At 39.5% G+C, this 17395-nt stretch overlaps 1 protein-coding gene across 3 annotated transcripts in view; it reads right to left on the bottom strand.

The window, feature by feature from the left end:
• The window catches only part of ANTXR2 (ANTXR cell adhesion molecule 2), a 356942-nt gene that overhangs the window by 223034 nt on the left and 116513 nt on the right, over window positions 1–17395 (bottom strand). For all 3 annotated transcript variants that reach the window (XM_075352423.1, XM_075352424.1, XM_075352422.1), the window contains 2 exons: window positions 1487–1594; window positions 1318–1386 (listed from right to left, as the gene is read on the bottom strand). In XM_075352423.1, coding sequence (XP_075208538.1) covers window positions 1318–1386; window positions 1487–1594 — 177 coding nt within the window. The remainder of the gene's footprint in view (window positions 1–1317; window positions 1387–1486; window positions 1595–17395) is intronic.

Genomic DNA, 17395 nt, shown 5'->3' with positions numbered 1-17395 from the left:
TGTGTGCATGCGTGCATGTGTGTTTGTGTGAGTTTGTGTGAGTTTGTGTGTGTTTGTGTGTGTTTGTGTGTGTGGTTGTGCATGTTTGTGCATGTGGGGAATAACAGAATAGGGGACATTTTAGAAGTTGTGGAACGGATCGTCAGCATTGCAATGATTTCCTATGGGAAACCTTGCTCTGCTGAATGAGTACCTTGATTAACAAGCACAGTCCCAGAACGGATTGTTCTCGTTAAGCAAGGTTCCACTGTATGCGCAGGTAAAAAGAGAATGCTCACTCTTCTGTCCACTATGTATTTCCGATCTACAAATACTAGAGATACAGAAGAACAGCGGTAAGAAGAGGCTGCTCGCTTTGCTGTCCACACTGTCTTTCTGATATAATAGTGGAGATGCAAAGTGTACGCAGGTAAAAAGAGGCCACTCATGGTCCACTCTTTGTTGCTAACTTACTACTGGAAATATCAAGGGTGCTGAAGCAATGAGGCTACTCATGCTGCTGCCCACCATTTCTTCTTACATGAAAATATATTGTATGTGTACCATCTGTCCTAGTGAACATTCTCACAGGCTCTGTAGTATTTTGAAACAGGCCTCTGTGAGTGTAACAAGATGATGGCCAACTGCCTCTTTGCGGGACTTCCAGGTTAAAAAAATCTGGCATAAATCCTAGGTCATATGAAAAGGCTTGTTAAAGAGCCACTTTTGACTTTTAGGAATGATACTTCCAATAGGTGGCACTAGAGTTTGTCTCTTTCCTTCCTGAAGAGACAATTTCAATATATCCAAGAGGAGCATTGCAGCTATAAGACTCCTCACCACTCACAGACAGATTGGTTTGTCAGTCTCTGTAAGGAGAAAAGTTTTCCCCTTAGACCCCACTATAGCTTCTCATAGAGCCAGATCAGATCTCGTACTTTGCACTGACTGGGGACAATCACCCCGAAACACCGTGTCTTCAAATTGAGGTTCTCATCCGGCATAAATTCTAGGTCATATGAAAACGCTTGTTAAAGAGCCACTTTTAACTTTTAGGATTGCTACTTCCAATAGGTGGCACTACAGTTCGTCTCCTTCCTCCATGAAGAGACAATTCGAATAGGTTAAAAAACAAATTCTTGCTCTTTGTAAAAACATACATTGTTTTAAGGAGAGAAAATCTCCATAGAAATAGCACTGAATAGAACCTGCACAGTAACATGTACTCTGGTGTCTATTGCTTTTGTGCATTTCTGCATTGTTACTATGCACATGACACTACTCTATGACTGAGCTAACCCTAAATTGAATAAACATGTATTTTCATTCCATATTCACCTGATCGTACTTGAAATCCAGAACTCCAACACAGTAGACCCTTGCTCCCATAGCACGAGCTTTATCAGCCTGTAGAAAATGCAAAATGTAGTATCACATTAGACACAACTGTTGATCCCAAAGGATAATCTAAAGTAGAGAAAAAGGCCAATAAAGAATAAAAACTCACCTCTTTTACTGTCAACACAGGAATCTGGTCAGACAGTTTGCCATCTGTAAGAGCAATGATTATAGTAGCAGTACTTCTTCCTCCTGCCTTCTCAATCTGCTCATTTGCCTACAAAAAAATAATTTGTTTATTTAGTTGTGTCTTCATAGGGAATTATTACTTTTTTGTATACCATTTACCTGTGAAATTTAGGAATTCAGTATCACTCATCCGACATTCATTGTCAAAGTATGGACCACAATGTCAATAATGGGTCTCTTGATGCAAACTCAACCTCTTTACAGGTCAAGAAACTGATGGCCAGTCTGGACATTGCAGGCTGTATTCAGATAAGGGAATGTCAGATGTGTAGAACTGGCCTTTGTGTTTTCTTTCCTCAAATGATTAACTTGCATGACATTAGACACATCAAAAAGAAGGATTATTTTAGATTCAGCACCTTTAATGTATAATTCACCATAATCTACCTGAAATTGAAGAGATTGTCCACTATTTTGATATTGATGGTGTTACTTTAAAATTGTTAATCAACACTAGATTGGTGTACATGTAACTTGCAGTGACCTCTGAACAGGTTGCAGAAAGAAATCCTAGCCTAGAGTGATCAAACCGGGAGAAACAAAGGGGCTGCCCTAAGGACCAGATGGTAGGCAGTGAGGAGAGTAGTGACTGGATAGGTAGACGTTAGATGAGAATAAGTTTTCTGTATTTTTAAACTTTGGCATCCATCAACAGTTCAGCAAAGGCCACCATTTTGCTGAATCACATTAAGCAAATTAATAAAAATCAGTATTCTCAAAAATGTGGATATTTAGATTTTTCTAGTACAATTCAATTCCGCTAGAATAAATTTATTCAATATCGATTAATAGTTCCACGCACAGAAACCCACACACTTTGGCATGCTAACAATGCGATGCTTTATACACTTAGACATGAAAATCAATGCGATTTACTGTTAGCAGCTCCCATTGCAGACGTGCTTGTGCTTGATGTGAGATGCTGCAGACCATGGTAGCACATTTAGGCCACAAAAACTGCTCACAGTAGCACAAGTAACCTGCAGCCTGGTGTTATTGTGTTTGCCTTAGAAAACGTTTTGAGAGATGGTTGTATTATTGATTCCACAACCAAATCAATCTAACACGAATTGTAAGTGTACCTGGAATGAAGAATTAAGGGGTCTGCCTGCCGCACATGATGCCAACAAACACTACAATCCTGGGAGTATGGCCAGTGTGATGTTCCCTCATGAAGGCCTTTTCATGGCATTGCCTAGAAGTTCTCAATAGATTAAAACAATGGTGCATAGTGATCCATTTGGTACTGCAAGTCAAATTAGACATCACATACAAAGCTTAAAGAGTCAAACTGTGTCTCTAAACAAGCCATGAGAAAGCCAAGCAAAATGTCAAACTACATGTGTTCCATTAACCTCACGCCACTGCTATCAAAGACTAACAGAGTGCTTTCTTGCTTTTGTCTCGGACAACCGAAGATTGATTTGGAGACCATGTAGGCAAAGTCAAAAAGAGGCCTTCAATTGAGCATGTGAAAGTGTACCACAAACCGTTATTCAACGTTACAATGCCATGTTGTATGTTCCTTCAATATGACAATGCCATGCTGCATGTTACTAGTGCTACTGTGAGCATCCTGTGATGAGGGCCTGCAGCATCTCCAGACTTGTCTCCCATAGAGCACATGCCATTGGTCACAATTATGAAGGGAGCTGCCAGCAATGGATTTTAATGATTTGCATACCCAAGTGCATTCAGCATGGCAGGATATTATTAAGAAAACCATTGACAGCATGTAAAGGCATGTAAGTGTGTGTATTTCTATGCAGTGTACTCGTATTCAATACTGAAGAAATTGAGATGTTTTGAGACATTTTTTAATTTTTTTTTCATCATTTATTGAGAATTATTATGTCTATAGATCCTGCGATTTTTATATTCCCTTTCCTTCTTGGTGTTGCAATTTCAATGTTTAGGAGTGTAATATGTGATTTCAATCCATACAAGGTCTCCTGTACTTAGAAATCTGGATCTGGCAGTGGTGCACGGTCAGACTGGGGCCTGTTAATCTCAACTGCCAAGCACAAACATAAAAGCTGTTTTAACGCACACACAGGGCTTTTTAATCTCTAGTAGGTCTCTTTTGATCCAGATCAGTTTCATTACCCTTCCAAATTATAAAATATGCTCATTTAAAAAAAAAGTAAACAAACTTTCATTAAAAAAATGATGGCGTCAGATAGTAGTAGATCAGTTGTAGAAATCAGAGTGGCATATCACAATGCAGAATTACTTGAAAAGCAAAATTGGTAACCATGTTTAAAGTTTGGGAAAATGAAACAAATGCTAAATGATAACAGGCTGTCATCTAGGGTAGAAATATAGTCTGTGGTCTGCGATCTGTTCTACGTTAATAAGGAATGATGTAGTCACCAGATGCTGTTCGGCTATATTTAGAATTTCACAAAAGAAATGAAAGCCACATGACTCTCTGGTACATTTGCTGATTCACAAATCTTTATGAACCAGTTTACCTCAATTTGTGTTTGTCACTATGCACCCATGACGAGTTAAAGAGGAGACCCATCACTGGATTTTTTTAATTTAAACTTAGTACTTTTTCCAATTGGTGATGTCATTGGGATTCCTGTGGCTCTGCTGCCTATACTGTGCGGCACATCTGCAGGATTGCTCCCTACCCAGCACACCGCTTATTACAGATGAGGGCAATCTGGCCAAGGGCTCCCCAGAGCGACGAGCTCTGAACAACAGGCCAGATTGCCCTCATTAATTACCGACCTGCATGGACCCCCCTTTACCTATGGGCCCCGATGCAGCTGGGCCGGCTGCACTGGCGGTATGTCTGCCACTGCCTCATGCGCTACTAATTATGGAACATTTTTTACTATGCTACCTTTGTCACAAGCTCCAAATTATCCGATAAACCAATTGGGTCTTCTCTGTGGGCATGTCTGTGCTTTGATTGGCTAGCAACAGAGAAAAAGCAAACGCCAATAAGAAGTTCTGTATGATACGCCAAGTTCATTAAAGGAAAAGTCTGCACCTTTATTACTGGGAGACATTACTTTGAAATTTAGGGACATAGAAGAAAAACAAAAAAAGTGTTCCAAGATCACTGGTACAGCAGCAATTAAAAGAGGAGCGTAGAAGAGAGATCTCCTAACTGAGCACGTAAAATTGGGAATATTTGTAATACACCTACTCTTTGAGCTAAGATATCAGAGTGATTAATTCTATCAACTATAAAGTACAAAACTTGTCATTAGAATCAATAAATGAATTTTCGGATAACGAACAAAACACAGACACATATATAATTTATGCCGATATGGAATACATTTTTTTTTTAACTTTAAACAGCATCAAAGAAACAAATGAGTCCAAACATTCCCACTTGCATATGCATCAATAAATAAACGGTCACATACAGTGATGCTTGAAAGTTTTGTCAACCTTGAAAATGTTCCAGAAAATTAAGTTTTTCACCCAGAAAATAATTGCAATTACACATTTTGTTATACACATATGTTTTTTTTTCTGTGTGTATTGCAAAAACACACAAAAAAATAGAAAAAAAAGGAAACTTGGACTTCATTTCATAGAAAACCCCCAAAATGAGCCAGACAAAATTGTTGGCACCTTTCCAAAATTGTGGGTAAACAACTTAGTTTCAAGTATGTGATTCTCGTTTAAATTCACCGGTGGAAAGTAAGAAGAGATGTGGGCAATATGAAAATCACACCTAAGGCCAATAAAAAGGTAAAAATTTAACTCAATCTGTGCATTGTGTCTCTGTTTGACCCACACTAAGTATGGTGAAAATAAAGGGGAGAAGAGAACTGTCTGAGGCCTTGAGAATTAAAACTGTTGAAAAATGTCAACAATCCCAAGATTACAGGTCCATCGCCAGAGATCTTGATATTCTTTTGTCCATGGTGCACAACATAATCATGAAGTATACAACCCATGGCACTGTAGCTAATCACCCTGGACATGGACAGCAGAGACAAATTGATGAAATGTTGTAACACAGGATAGTCCGGATGGTGGATAAGCAGCACCAATCAAGTTTCAATGAAATTCAAGCTGTCTTGCAGGCTGAGGGTGCATCAGTGTAAGCACAAACTATCCATTTCAATTAAATGAAACACTATGGCAAGAGACCCAGGAGGACCCCACTGCTGACACAGAGACATAAAAACCTAGATTACAGTTTGCCAATATGTATGTGAGTAAACCAAAATCCTTTTAGAAAAGCATCTTGTGGACATATGACATCAAGGTAGAGCTTTTTGGTAAAGCACATCATTCTACAGTTTACTAAAAACAGAATGATGTCTACAAATATGGTGGAGGTTCAAAGATGTTTTGGGGTTGTTTTCCTGTCTCTGGCATTGGGTGCTTTGGCTGTGTGCATGGCACCATGAAATCTGAAGATTACAAAAGGATTTTGGGTCGCAATGTAGTGCCCAGTGTCAGAAAGATTGGTTTGTGTCCAAGATCATGGGTCTTCCAGCAGGACAATGGTGGAAACAAAGCGCTGGAGAGTTCTGAAGTGGCCACCAATGAATCTGGATCTAAATCCTATTGAACACCTGTGGAGAGATCTTAAAATTGCTGTTGGGAGAAGGCAGCCTTCAAATATAAGCGACCTGGAGCAGATTGCAAAAGAGGAGTGGCCCACAATTACAGTTGAGAAGTGTAAGAAGCTCGTTGATGGTTATAGCAGGGTGCCAACAATGTTGTCTGGCTCATTTTTGAAGTTTTATGTGAAATTAGTCCAATTTTCTATTTTTTTCCTGTCTTTTTATTGTGTTTTTTTTCCAATACACACAAAGGAAATAAATATGTGAATAACAAAAGATGTTTAATTGCGATATTTTTTGGGGAGAAATGCAGTACTTCATTTTCTAGAACAATTTCTAGAGTGCCAACACTTTCAAGAATTACTGTATAAGGTACACACGATTCCTATAGGTGGTAATTAAGAAATAAAATTATAATTTTTTTTTAAGTTACTTAAATATTTTGAAAACAGATTGAAGTAATATCGAACTACTTTTAACTTTTACCTAATTTTGTATGATAACTCAAAAGTAGGAGCAATCACTTGTTTCCTATAAAATCAATATTCTGTAGTACAAGGAGCAGCAAGTCAAGATTCAGGATTATCAAAGAACATGCAATGACAATGTGTCTTTATAGAGATTTACAAAACTGCAAAGGAGTCATTAGCTATTTTGTTTCAACAAGACATTTCACTTTTAATTCACACAATCTATAGGGCAAGTACATTTGTAAGTTAATACTTTTTTAGCTGAATGGACACTTCATTATTGAACCATGACTAGGGCTTATTTTTGGGGTAAGGCTTATTTTTAAGGCTTAAGCAAAAAATGCTGAAAATTCCTGCTAGGACTTATATTTGGGGTAAGGCTTATTTTTGGAAAAAACAGTATTTTCTTTCTAATATTTGCCTTTACATTTGTGTATATTCCGATTGAAATGGAATGTTTTTCATTCTTGTAAATAGAGCTGGTTTGCTGCCCCAATGGCATACTTAAGTAGTAATTTTTTTCTTAAAGGGAATCTGTCACCATATTTTTGCCACTTAATCTGACAGAAGAAAAGAATAGAGACAGAGACCCTTAATCCAGGGATGTGTCCCTTACTGGGCTGCTTTGGCAATTGGCATATTTTAATAAAATCACTGTTTCATCAACAGTTTACACCGGAAGACTAGAAGACCTCCATAGTTAACCACCCTCCCACCACGATTGGTAGCTTTCTGCCTATGCACAGTCTACACAGAAAGTTGTCAATCAGTGGAGTTGATGGGAATAGCATTCAGAGAACTGTTCGATCTGCAGTAAGCAAAACAGTGATTTTATTAAACTAAGAAGTATGCAGCCTAGTAGTGATACATCACTGGGATCAGGTTCTCTGACTCTACATCATGCCTTTCTCAGATGAGGCAGCAAGAAAAAAAAACAAAAATCAGAGCAATCAAATGGACACCTAGTGACTGAACTCTGTTTCTTATTTGTTTCCTAAGATGATAACAATAATCAAATGTAAGTATCTTAAACAGTACAGAGATATGTATCGGTAAAAAAAAAAAAACATTTCAGGGGATTTTTTTCAAAACAAAGTACCTGCATGCGAGTTAAAGCATGTGTTAACCTGTAAACATTATTTTATAGTTTTAGATTGAATTGGTTTTCCTACATGGACAACCCCTCCTTCATCTGTATGTTTCTCCAAATTAGGCTGGAGTCACAATAGCGTATGACATCCGATGCAAGATGCTACTGACCCCCGGCTGAGGCTCTGCTGCAAGCGTGAGCCGAGTGTCATGCGACTGTGACCCAATCTTGCAATCGGGTCACAGCTGTGAAGTTGAGGGTGGGCGCTGCGGAGGAGAGGGAGGGATTAATCCCCCCCATCTCCTCCATTGTCAACCTGTGCGTATATCGCACTGCACTGGGATAACATCCGAGTGCAGTCCGATGTTTCTCTTGCACCCATACACTTGAATGGGTGCGAGAGATACGGCTCTAGCAGAAAATTGCAGCATGTTATGACTTTTCTCGCATCCAGAATCTGGATGTGAGAAAAGTTGACCAACTGCTGTCTCTCATTGACTAATATTGGTCAGAGTACAATGCAAGATTTTCTCGCATTTCACTTGTCCATTTTTCACGCTCATGTGAGCACACCCTTAAAATAACAACGCATATTCAACTCCGGTGCTGTTGCAGCGGTGTTTGCACTTTCTCACCTAGAATCGCGGAACTGTGTGATGTCATGCAATCTCGGCAGCCAATAAGTGGCCACTTCACTCTCCTCACCTTTGGATATACCCCATGAATCCAGAGAAAGATAGAGGGCAGCATCACTTACTTCCTCCAGATGTAAGCAAATTGTCTGAAGGCAGGGAGAGTGAAGCAGATGGTGATTGGCCAACGAGATTGCATGATGTCACAGTTATGGGATCCTGGATCAGACAGTGACTACACAGGGATATGCATCAGTAAAAAAGAAAAAAAACACTTTAAGGGATCATTTCCAAATAATCTACCTGTATGCTAGGTTAAAGCAAGTGTTGACCTCCAAAGGGGTTTTCCCACAAACAAAGTTCATTTTAAAGTTGATTTTCATCAATAGATCTTGGAATAATAATAAATTCCAAAATTGGATGTGTTTAAAAAAAAAGTTCCTGTACTGAGATAATCTTATATATGTGTCCCTTCTATGTACTGTGTAATGGCCGTGTCTGACTGTATAGGGATATGGTCTGATTATACCACATCTCCAAGGCAGAGGATACAGTAACAAAGTATACAGACATTACATCACAGGACTGTAAATTATTCTTTCTTGGCAGTAAAACATTTTTTAAAAAAACAGGCAGGAAAATGCTTTGCCTCACAAAAAGAATCAGCTGTGATCCCATTCTGTGCTATCTGTATACTCTCTTTCAGTTCCTACCCAGGAGATGTGGTATGATCAGACCAAGTCCCTGTACAGTCAGACTCGGCCATTACACAGTAAATAGCAGGGACACATATATAAGATTATCTCAGCACAGGAAAAAATTTTAAAAAATAAGAATTGTGGAAATTATTATTATTCCAAGATTTATTGATTAAAATAAACTTTAAAATGTTGGCTGAATCCCATACGTGCTTATGGTCAGCGCATTCCCGACCAAGGACATACAGGGAACGTATTGGCGATCATGCGAGTACAGCAGCTATGCTCGGCGTGATCGCAGCAGGGAGCTCGGCTTTCCCGTCAGTCGAACCCTGGCTTTGACAGCCAGGGACGGTCCTCGCATGATGCCTGGTTATTTAACTCCCTAACTGTTGAAATCAATATCAATCACAACATTTAGGGGTCTGGGAGAGGTATTGCGCTTGCTCTCCCCTCTGATTGGTGCCCCTGCGATGTGATTGAGAGGGCCCGATCAATACCATGACACCCGATCATAATGACAACCTCCAGGTCACTAAGGTACAGAAAGCCTCTGAGATGATGCAAGGAGCATGATCCCAGATGCTTCTGTCAGTGCTGCACTGACAGCTGGTTTTTTTGCAATGCTGGTACAGTACAATAAATTATAGCTGTGAACAGGACAATAAAAAGTAATTTCCCATATAGGGACTAAGCAAAAAAGTAAAAAAAAATTGTTAAAGTATTTTTGAAGAAAATGAGAAAATAAAGAACAAACAAAATGAAAAAAAAATACTAATAAATATGTATACTTATGTAATAAAAAATAAACAAAAAATACACATATTTGGTATCGCTGCATCCGTAACAAACCGATCTATAAAACATCCCACTAGTTAACACCTTCAGTGAACACCATAAAAAAAGTTGCAAAAACTTTCTTATCATCATACAGCTGACAAAAAGTACAATAAAACGTGATCTAAAAGTCGTATGTAAATAAAAATGGTACTGCTGAAAACATCATCTTGTCTCGCAAAAAACACAAGCAATGTCAGCAAAAAATAAAAAAGCTATAGCTTTCAGAATACAGCAATGCAAAAAAATTTTTTTTTTTTTAATAAAATTGTTTTATGGTATAAAAGCAGCAAAAGATAACAAAAACTTTGAGGAACTGTTGAATTCTGAATGCTGCAAAGATCCTGGATATGACATGAAGAGCTTACAAAAGAGAGTTACACATCTTGGGAAATGATAAAACATATTGTTTCCAATACAGGATATTAGGAAATGCATAATACAAAATTTCTCCAGAAGAGTGTTTATGAAGAAGCTTAAAAATCCTTCTTAGAATAATGGTAAACCAATTCCTAGAGCTAAAGGGCGCTTTACACGCAGCGACATCGCTAGTGATGTCGCTTGTGAAGGCACCCGTCGTTTGTGCGTCATGGGCAAATTGCTGCCCGTGGCGCACAACATCGCTAGTACCCGTCACACATACTTACCTTCCTAGCGACGTCACTGTGGGTGGCAAACAGCCTCTTTTCTAAGGGGCCGGTTGGTGCGGCGCCACAGCGACGTCACACAGCAGGCATCCAATAGAAGCGGAGGGGCGGAGAGCAGCCGCATGAAAGTCACGCCCACCTCGTTGCCGGAGGACGCAGGAACGCTGTTGTTCGTCGTTTCTGGGGTGTCACACGTAGCGATGACGTAGCACCAGCAACAATATTTGAGAAATGGACGACGTGTCAACAATCAACGATTTGGTGAGTATTTTGCATCATTAGCGGTCGCTCGTACGTGTTACATGCAACGACGTCGCTAACAAGGCCGGATGTGCATCACAAATTCCGTGACCCCAACCACATCTCATTAGCAATGTCGTTGCGTGTAATAGGGCCTTTAGATACAATAAAAAAAAGATTTTTATCATACTTTTGTTTAATTCTTAGAAAGAAGAAGCATTATGATCTTCAGACCCAAAAATAAATATACAGTGCCTTGCGAAAATATTCGGCCCCCTTGTTTTTTTCAACCTTTTCCCACATTTCAGGCTTCAATCATAAAGATAAAAATTTTAATGTTATGGTGAAGAATCAACAACAAGTGGGACACAATTGTGAAGGGAAACGATGTTTATTGCTTATTTTAAACTTTTGTAAAAAAGAATAAACTCAAAATTGGGGCGTGCAATATTATTCGGCCCCTTTCAGTGCAGCAAACACACTCCAGACGTTCATTGAGGATCTCTGAATGATCCAATGTTGTCCTAAATGACTGATGATGATAAATATAATCCACCTGTGTGTAATCAAGTCTCCATATAAATGCACCTACTCTGTGATAGTCTCAATGTTCTGTTTAAAGCACAGAGAGCATCATGAAGACCAAAGATCACAACAGGCAGGTCCGTGATACTGTTGTTGAAAAGTTTAAAGCCGGACTTGGTTACAAAAAGACTTCCAAAACTTTAAACATCCCAAGGAGCACTGTGCAAGCGATCATATTGAAATGGAAGGAGTATCACGCCACTGCAAATCTACCAAGACCTAGCCATCCATCCAAACTTGCATCTCAAACAAGGAGAAGACTGATCAGAGATGCAGTCAAGAGGCCCATGATCACTCTGGATGAACTGCAGAGATCTACAGCTGAGGTGAGAGAGTCTGTCCATAGGACAACAATCAGTCGTACACTGCACAAATCTGGCCTGTATGGAAGAGTGGCAAGGAGAAAGCCATTTCTCAAAGATATTCATAAAAAGTGTAATTTAAAGTTTGCCACAAGTCACCTGGGAGACACACCAAACATGTGGAAGAAGGTGTTCTGGTCAGATGAAACCAAAATCAAACTATTTGGGCACAATGCCAAACTATATGTTTGGCGTAAAAGCAACACAGCCCATCACGCTGAACACACCATCCCCACTGTCAAACATGGTGGTGGCAGCATCATGGTTTGGGCCTGCTTTTCTTCAGCAGGGACAGGGAAGATGGTTAAAATTGATGGGAAGATGGATGGAGCCAAATACAGGACCATTCTTGAAGAAAACCTGTTGGGAGTCTGCAAAAGACCTGAGACTGGGATGGAAATTTGTCTTACAACAAGACAATGATCCCAAACATAAAGCAAAATCTACAGTGGAATGGTTCACAAATAAACATATCCAGGTGTTAGAATGGCCAAGTCAAAGTCCAGACCTGAATCCAATCGAGAATCAGTGGAAAGAGCTGAAAACTGCTGTTCACAAACGTTCTCCATCCAACCTCACTCAGCTCAAGCTATTTGCAAAGTAAGAATGGGCAAGAATTTCAGTCTCTTGATGTGCAAAACTGATAGATACATACCCCAAGCGACTTGCAGCTGTAATCGCAGCAAAAGGTGGGGCTACAAGTATTAACTTAAAGGGGAAGAATAATATTGCATGCCACACTTTTCAGTTATTCAGTTTTTAAAAAAAATTTAAAATAAGCAATAAATTTCGTTCAACTTCACAATTGTGTCCCACTTGTTGATTCTTCACCATAACATTAACATTTTTCCCACTTGTTGATTCTTCACTATAACATTAACATTTTTATCTTAATGTTTGAAGCCTGAAATGTGGGAAAGGTTGAAAAATTCAAGGGAGCCAAATACTTTCGAAAGGTAGTGTATCTATACCAGAATGTTTAGAGCTCATTGTAGCCTTGTAAGGATAGATCATAGTTGCGTGTCATGAGCCTATTTTTAGTCATGTATTTCCCACCTTATTCAGCAAATCTAAGAAAGTGATAAAACTTAAAAACTTACAAAATTCCAGCTGTAAAATTTTCTTTGATAACTAGTAAAATCACAAATAAGAGAAAAATCTCTCAACACAGCTTACTCATTGATGCATAAAAGCAGTTATGGGGGTTTTTGTGATGTTCTCGCAACCAATGAACCTCACTGTTTGTCCTCATTGCATCAAATGCTATAAAGCTTTAGAAATGGAATCAAATAACTGTCTATTGGTTGCTAGCAATGTTAAAGGAAAAAAGAAAGTCACGAGACAAAACCTCCCAATTTCTTTTCATAAATAAATATACAAAATTATATTAAAAATCAAGATAAAGAATGATCAAGGTATTAAAGAATTTCTGGAATCACAGAGCAATGCTCTTGTTCCTTTGTACTATCTACTCAAAACTATCCAAGGATATTTTTTGGTAGCTTAACATTATTGGAGTGACTATGCTGCGATAACGCATATAACCTGTTTTTAGAAGAAAGCAGCCATGATTTTCTACTCCTAAACAACTCCCTCAAAGCTGATTTGGCAACAGATTATGCAATACAAATTGCATATGCAATTACATAGATCTCTCAGACAGGATGAGGCTGCTGTACTTAATTTCACTTAAAATTCATGTTTAATTCTGAAATTAGTATTTCATAAGTCTAGAGTGAAAAATCTTGTATGAGGCTAATTCTTTTCAATCTCCACCTACCAAGCCTGACTGACAGCTACAGCTTGGGCTCAGTAATGTGAGATTTCAGCTGCAGGGAGGATGGACAATAAGGAACTTGTCAATCAGTCTAGAAGAGATAGTTGAAACTTTCAAGAAGAAGTATAAATCTAATCTGATAAGGATCTTAAAAGTAAGTACATGGTGTTACAATAACTATGGGATACTGGAAAACCGGGGCTCCTAAGCTGTCCCTCAAGCTGTCCCTAATCTCAGGGATACTCTTGATGGTGGAGAGACCTGAGTCTCCTTCCTGGTCCTGTTCTTGATCAGTCCTGATCTGATTCCCCCTCCCCCAGGGAGGGACAGGACAATAGTGTGATGAAACCCACAGATAAAGACAGACAAGGGAAAACCAAAACTCTTTCACACAGCACATACGCACAAAGGTAAAGACAATAAGAGGTGCCAGAGGAAAAATAAGAGCAGTAAGGAAGCTGCAAAACAACAGGGGTAAACTCCACAACCACACCAAGCAAAAAGCACTAAGCAAAAAGCACAACTTTCATCAGTAAGTCTGGGACACCACACCTCACAGAACAGCATAGAACAAACTGTAGCTGGCATGGGTGAAAGGTTTCCACCAGCATAAATAGGAGGGCAGTAGACATGATAGGCCTCCACACAACAAGTGATCAAAGGAGCAAGCAGACCAGCAGAGATTAACTCTTGCTAGCCTGCCTATGAATCAGCACCCAGCCTGTCGATGTCCAAGTCTGCCTGTGTTGATCCCATACACCATAGTAACCATGGGGGGATGTTGTGAATACATTTGAATTAGATTCCAGTTTGGGGCTCCCTCTTGTGGTCAGTGCTGGTAATGCAGCTGACTTGCTGAGTGGGAACTGGACAGCTGAGTAGGATTTGCAATCAGGCCATTTGGTTTGGGCCTGTATAACTATATAGCAGGTGGTTATTTACATGGTATTCCTGAGAACATTGTGTCCGACAGGGGAGTCCAGTTTGTGTCTAAATTTTGGATAGCTTTTTGTTCTAGGCTGGGAATTGAGTTGTCCTTCTCTTCCGCGTTTCATCCTCAGACCAATGGACAGACTGAGAGGACAAATCAGACTTTGGAAACCTATTTGAGATGTTTTGTGTCGGCTGATGAGGATGACTGGGTTTCCTTTTTGTCTTTGGCTGAGTTTGCTCTTAATAATAGAGCAAGTTCGGCCACTTAGATGTTTCCTTTCTTTTGCAATTTCGGGTTTCATCCTCGTTTTCTTCAGGGCAGATGGAAGTTTCAGCCTACCTGAGTGTTGATTCTGCAGTAGAGAAAATGCAGCAAATTTGGGATCAGGTGGTGGATAAATTGTCCCACTCCCAGGAAAATGCCCAACGGTTTGTCAACCAGCGTAGGACTGTGGGTCCCCAGTTTAAGATAGGGGGACTTGGTCTGGTTGTCTTCCAGACATGTTCCTATGAAAGTTTCTTCTCCGAAATTTAAGCCAAGGTTTATTGGACCTTATAAGATTTTGGAGATTATTAACCCTGTTGCTTTCCATTCGGCTCTCCCAGAGACTTTCAAGATTCACAATGTCTTTCATAAGTCTTTGTTGAAAAAGTATGCTGAACCGGTAGTTCCCATGGCTGCGCCTCCTGATCCTGTGTTGGTCGAAGGGGATTTGGAATATGTAGTGGAGAAGATTTTGGATTCCCGTATTTCCAGACGAAAGCTCCAGTACCTGGTCAAGTGGAAATGTTATGGTCAGGAGGATAATTCTAGGGTGGTTGCTTCCGACATACATGCTGATCGCTTGATCCGTGCTTTTTATCAAGCCCATCCTGACAATCCCGGGGGTTCTGGTGAGGGTTCAGTGACCCCTCCTCAAGGGGGGGTACAGTTGTGAATACATTTGAATCAGATTCCAGTTTGGGACTCCCTCTTGTGGTCTTGCTGAGTGGAAACTGGACAGCTGAGTAGGATTGCAATCAGGCCATTTGGTTTGTGCCTATATAACTATATAGCTTTCTTTTGTTCCTTGCCGGTGCTCAATTGTATTTACTGTGTTCTAAGGACTTCCTGAAACCAGCCCTGTTCTCTGTGTCTACCAGAACTCCTCTCAGATAAGTTGGTCTTGTACCTTTGACTATGGTTTTTCACTTTCTTGTGATTTTACCTGTGTGGCGTTCCTGGTGGAATTGGATTATTCCCTGCTGGGAGTATTTGTGTACCTTGCTCCATGTTCTGTTATGTATTGTGTTTTGTCATGCTTGGTACCATATTCAGTCCCCTCTCTATATCAATGTTTTTCTTGGATCCCAGTAACACCAGAGTACTGATATAGTGGGGGAGAGCCTGTTCAGGCTCAATATTTTTCCCTGTCAGGTGTGCTGGTATTTATTAGGGTTTTTACAGCTGCAGTCAGTGCTCTTTCCTATTCTTTCCTATACAGATAATTGTGGGCCTCATCTTAGCTGACTCTGTTCTCTAGCTACGTATTGTATTTTCTTATATCACCGTAATCTTTACATGTGGGGGGCTATCTATATCTTTGGGGACTACTCCGAGGCAATTAGCTTTTCTACATTTCTCTCTGTTAGAGTATTTAGTACTCCTTCTGTGTCGAGACGACTAGCTCATCGTAGGCTCGTCCCACGGCTACTTCTAGTTGTGGGTCAGTATTAGGTCTGCAGTCCGTTAAGGTTCCAGCCACTCTGGTTATTTTCTGGGTTTCTGAGTTATTGCTCTTTTTCTGATCCTCCTCGGTCACTGGATCACAACAGGAGGTGTCAGAATTTGCAATCTGAACAGAGCCTAATGACACCATGACAGTCACTGAAGTTTGCGCAAAACCTTGTGTGACACATGAGCTTTATTGGGTCTAAAATATCTATATAAATAGAGCCTGTCATTAGATTTATGCTTCCAATCTTAGGGCAGCATAAAATAGGTACAAATCTGCTAAATCCAGTCGTGTCTTCCTTGTTGTATTTTTTTTATGATATCATAGGCTCAACTAGTGTAGTTCTGTTATTATTCTCAATGATATGCTCTAACTTAACCCTGCCTTATCATTGACTTACAACTTTCATGTTGCACTGACACAAAAGAAAATTGAGTGTGAGAATAGCATGAGCTCATGAATACCAAAGGCCCTCCCCTCTTCGGTAGACTAAGAAGTGTTTTGTTAAAAACTACAGCAAAAAAATCCAGGAACTCTTGCCTCTACATTATGCTTGCAGTCTACACTGTGAAGTCTGGTAATAGATACTCTTTAACCCTCAACCGACATTGGAAGTACTGGTATATCCTATGTGCATGGACTATACATGAAGCGGGCTCAGAAGCTGAGCCTGCGCCAAACCTAGAAGTTGTAACACAGCCAGCATCTTCATGTAACAGCACTAATTGTAGCTAAACTAACAGATAAGCTACGATTGCTGATGCTAACCCATTCAATGCTGCTGTCAGCTCATTTCTAGCTACCCGCAAACACAACTTTGGAGTGTTGATGGCTTGCCATGGCTGCCATGTTGGTACTTCTTTAAAGCCCAACCTAAGTCACTGTGACCTTATCTATACACTGCAATACTGTGGCCTGGCAGTATATAGAACTAGTAATAAGATGATCACAGGTTCAAATCCCCCATAGTAAATAAAAAAATAAAAAAAAATGTTTTATAAAAATATAAAAAAATGTAAATTGTCCCCCCGTCTTTTGATCTATAGCAAAAAAGAAATAAAAATATATATATTTGATATCACTGAGTCTGTAAAACTGCAATCTATAAAAATATAAAATTAATCTGTGTGATAACAGTTCTAAAGAGGAAATATTTTTTTTTTCCCATTTCACCCAAGAAAATTGCCTGGACATAAAAAAGTTAAAAAAGGTGAAGTTACATAGTACCTATTATTTCAGTTCTTCAATCTACTAGGAATCTAAAGAGAATACTTCCACCAAACAAATATCAAACAT

The sequence above is a fragment of the Anomaloglossus baeobatrachus genome, chromosome 1, assembly GCF_048569485.1.
Source record: "Anomaloglossus baeobatrachus isolate aAnoBae1 chromosome 1, aAnoBae1.hap1, whole genome shotgun sequence".
NCBI classification, from domain to species: domain Eukaryota; kingdom Metazoa; phylum Chordata; class Amphibia; order Anura; family Aromobatidae; genus Anomaloglossus; species Anomaloglossus baeobatrachus.
The sequence above is the reverse complement of the archived record's forward strand: the minus strand, read 5'-3'. Positions and strand labels throughout refer to the sequence as shown.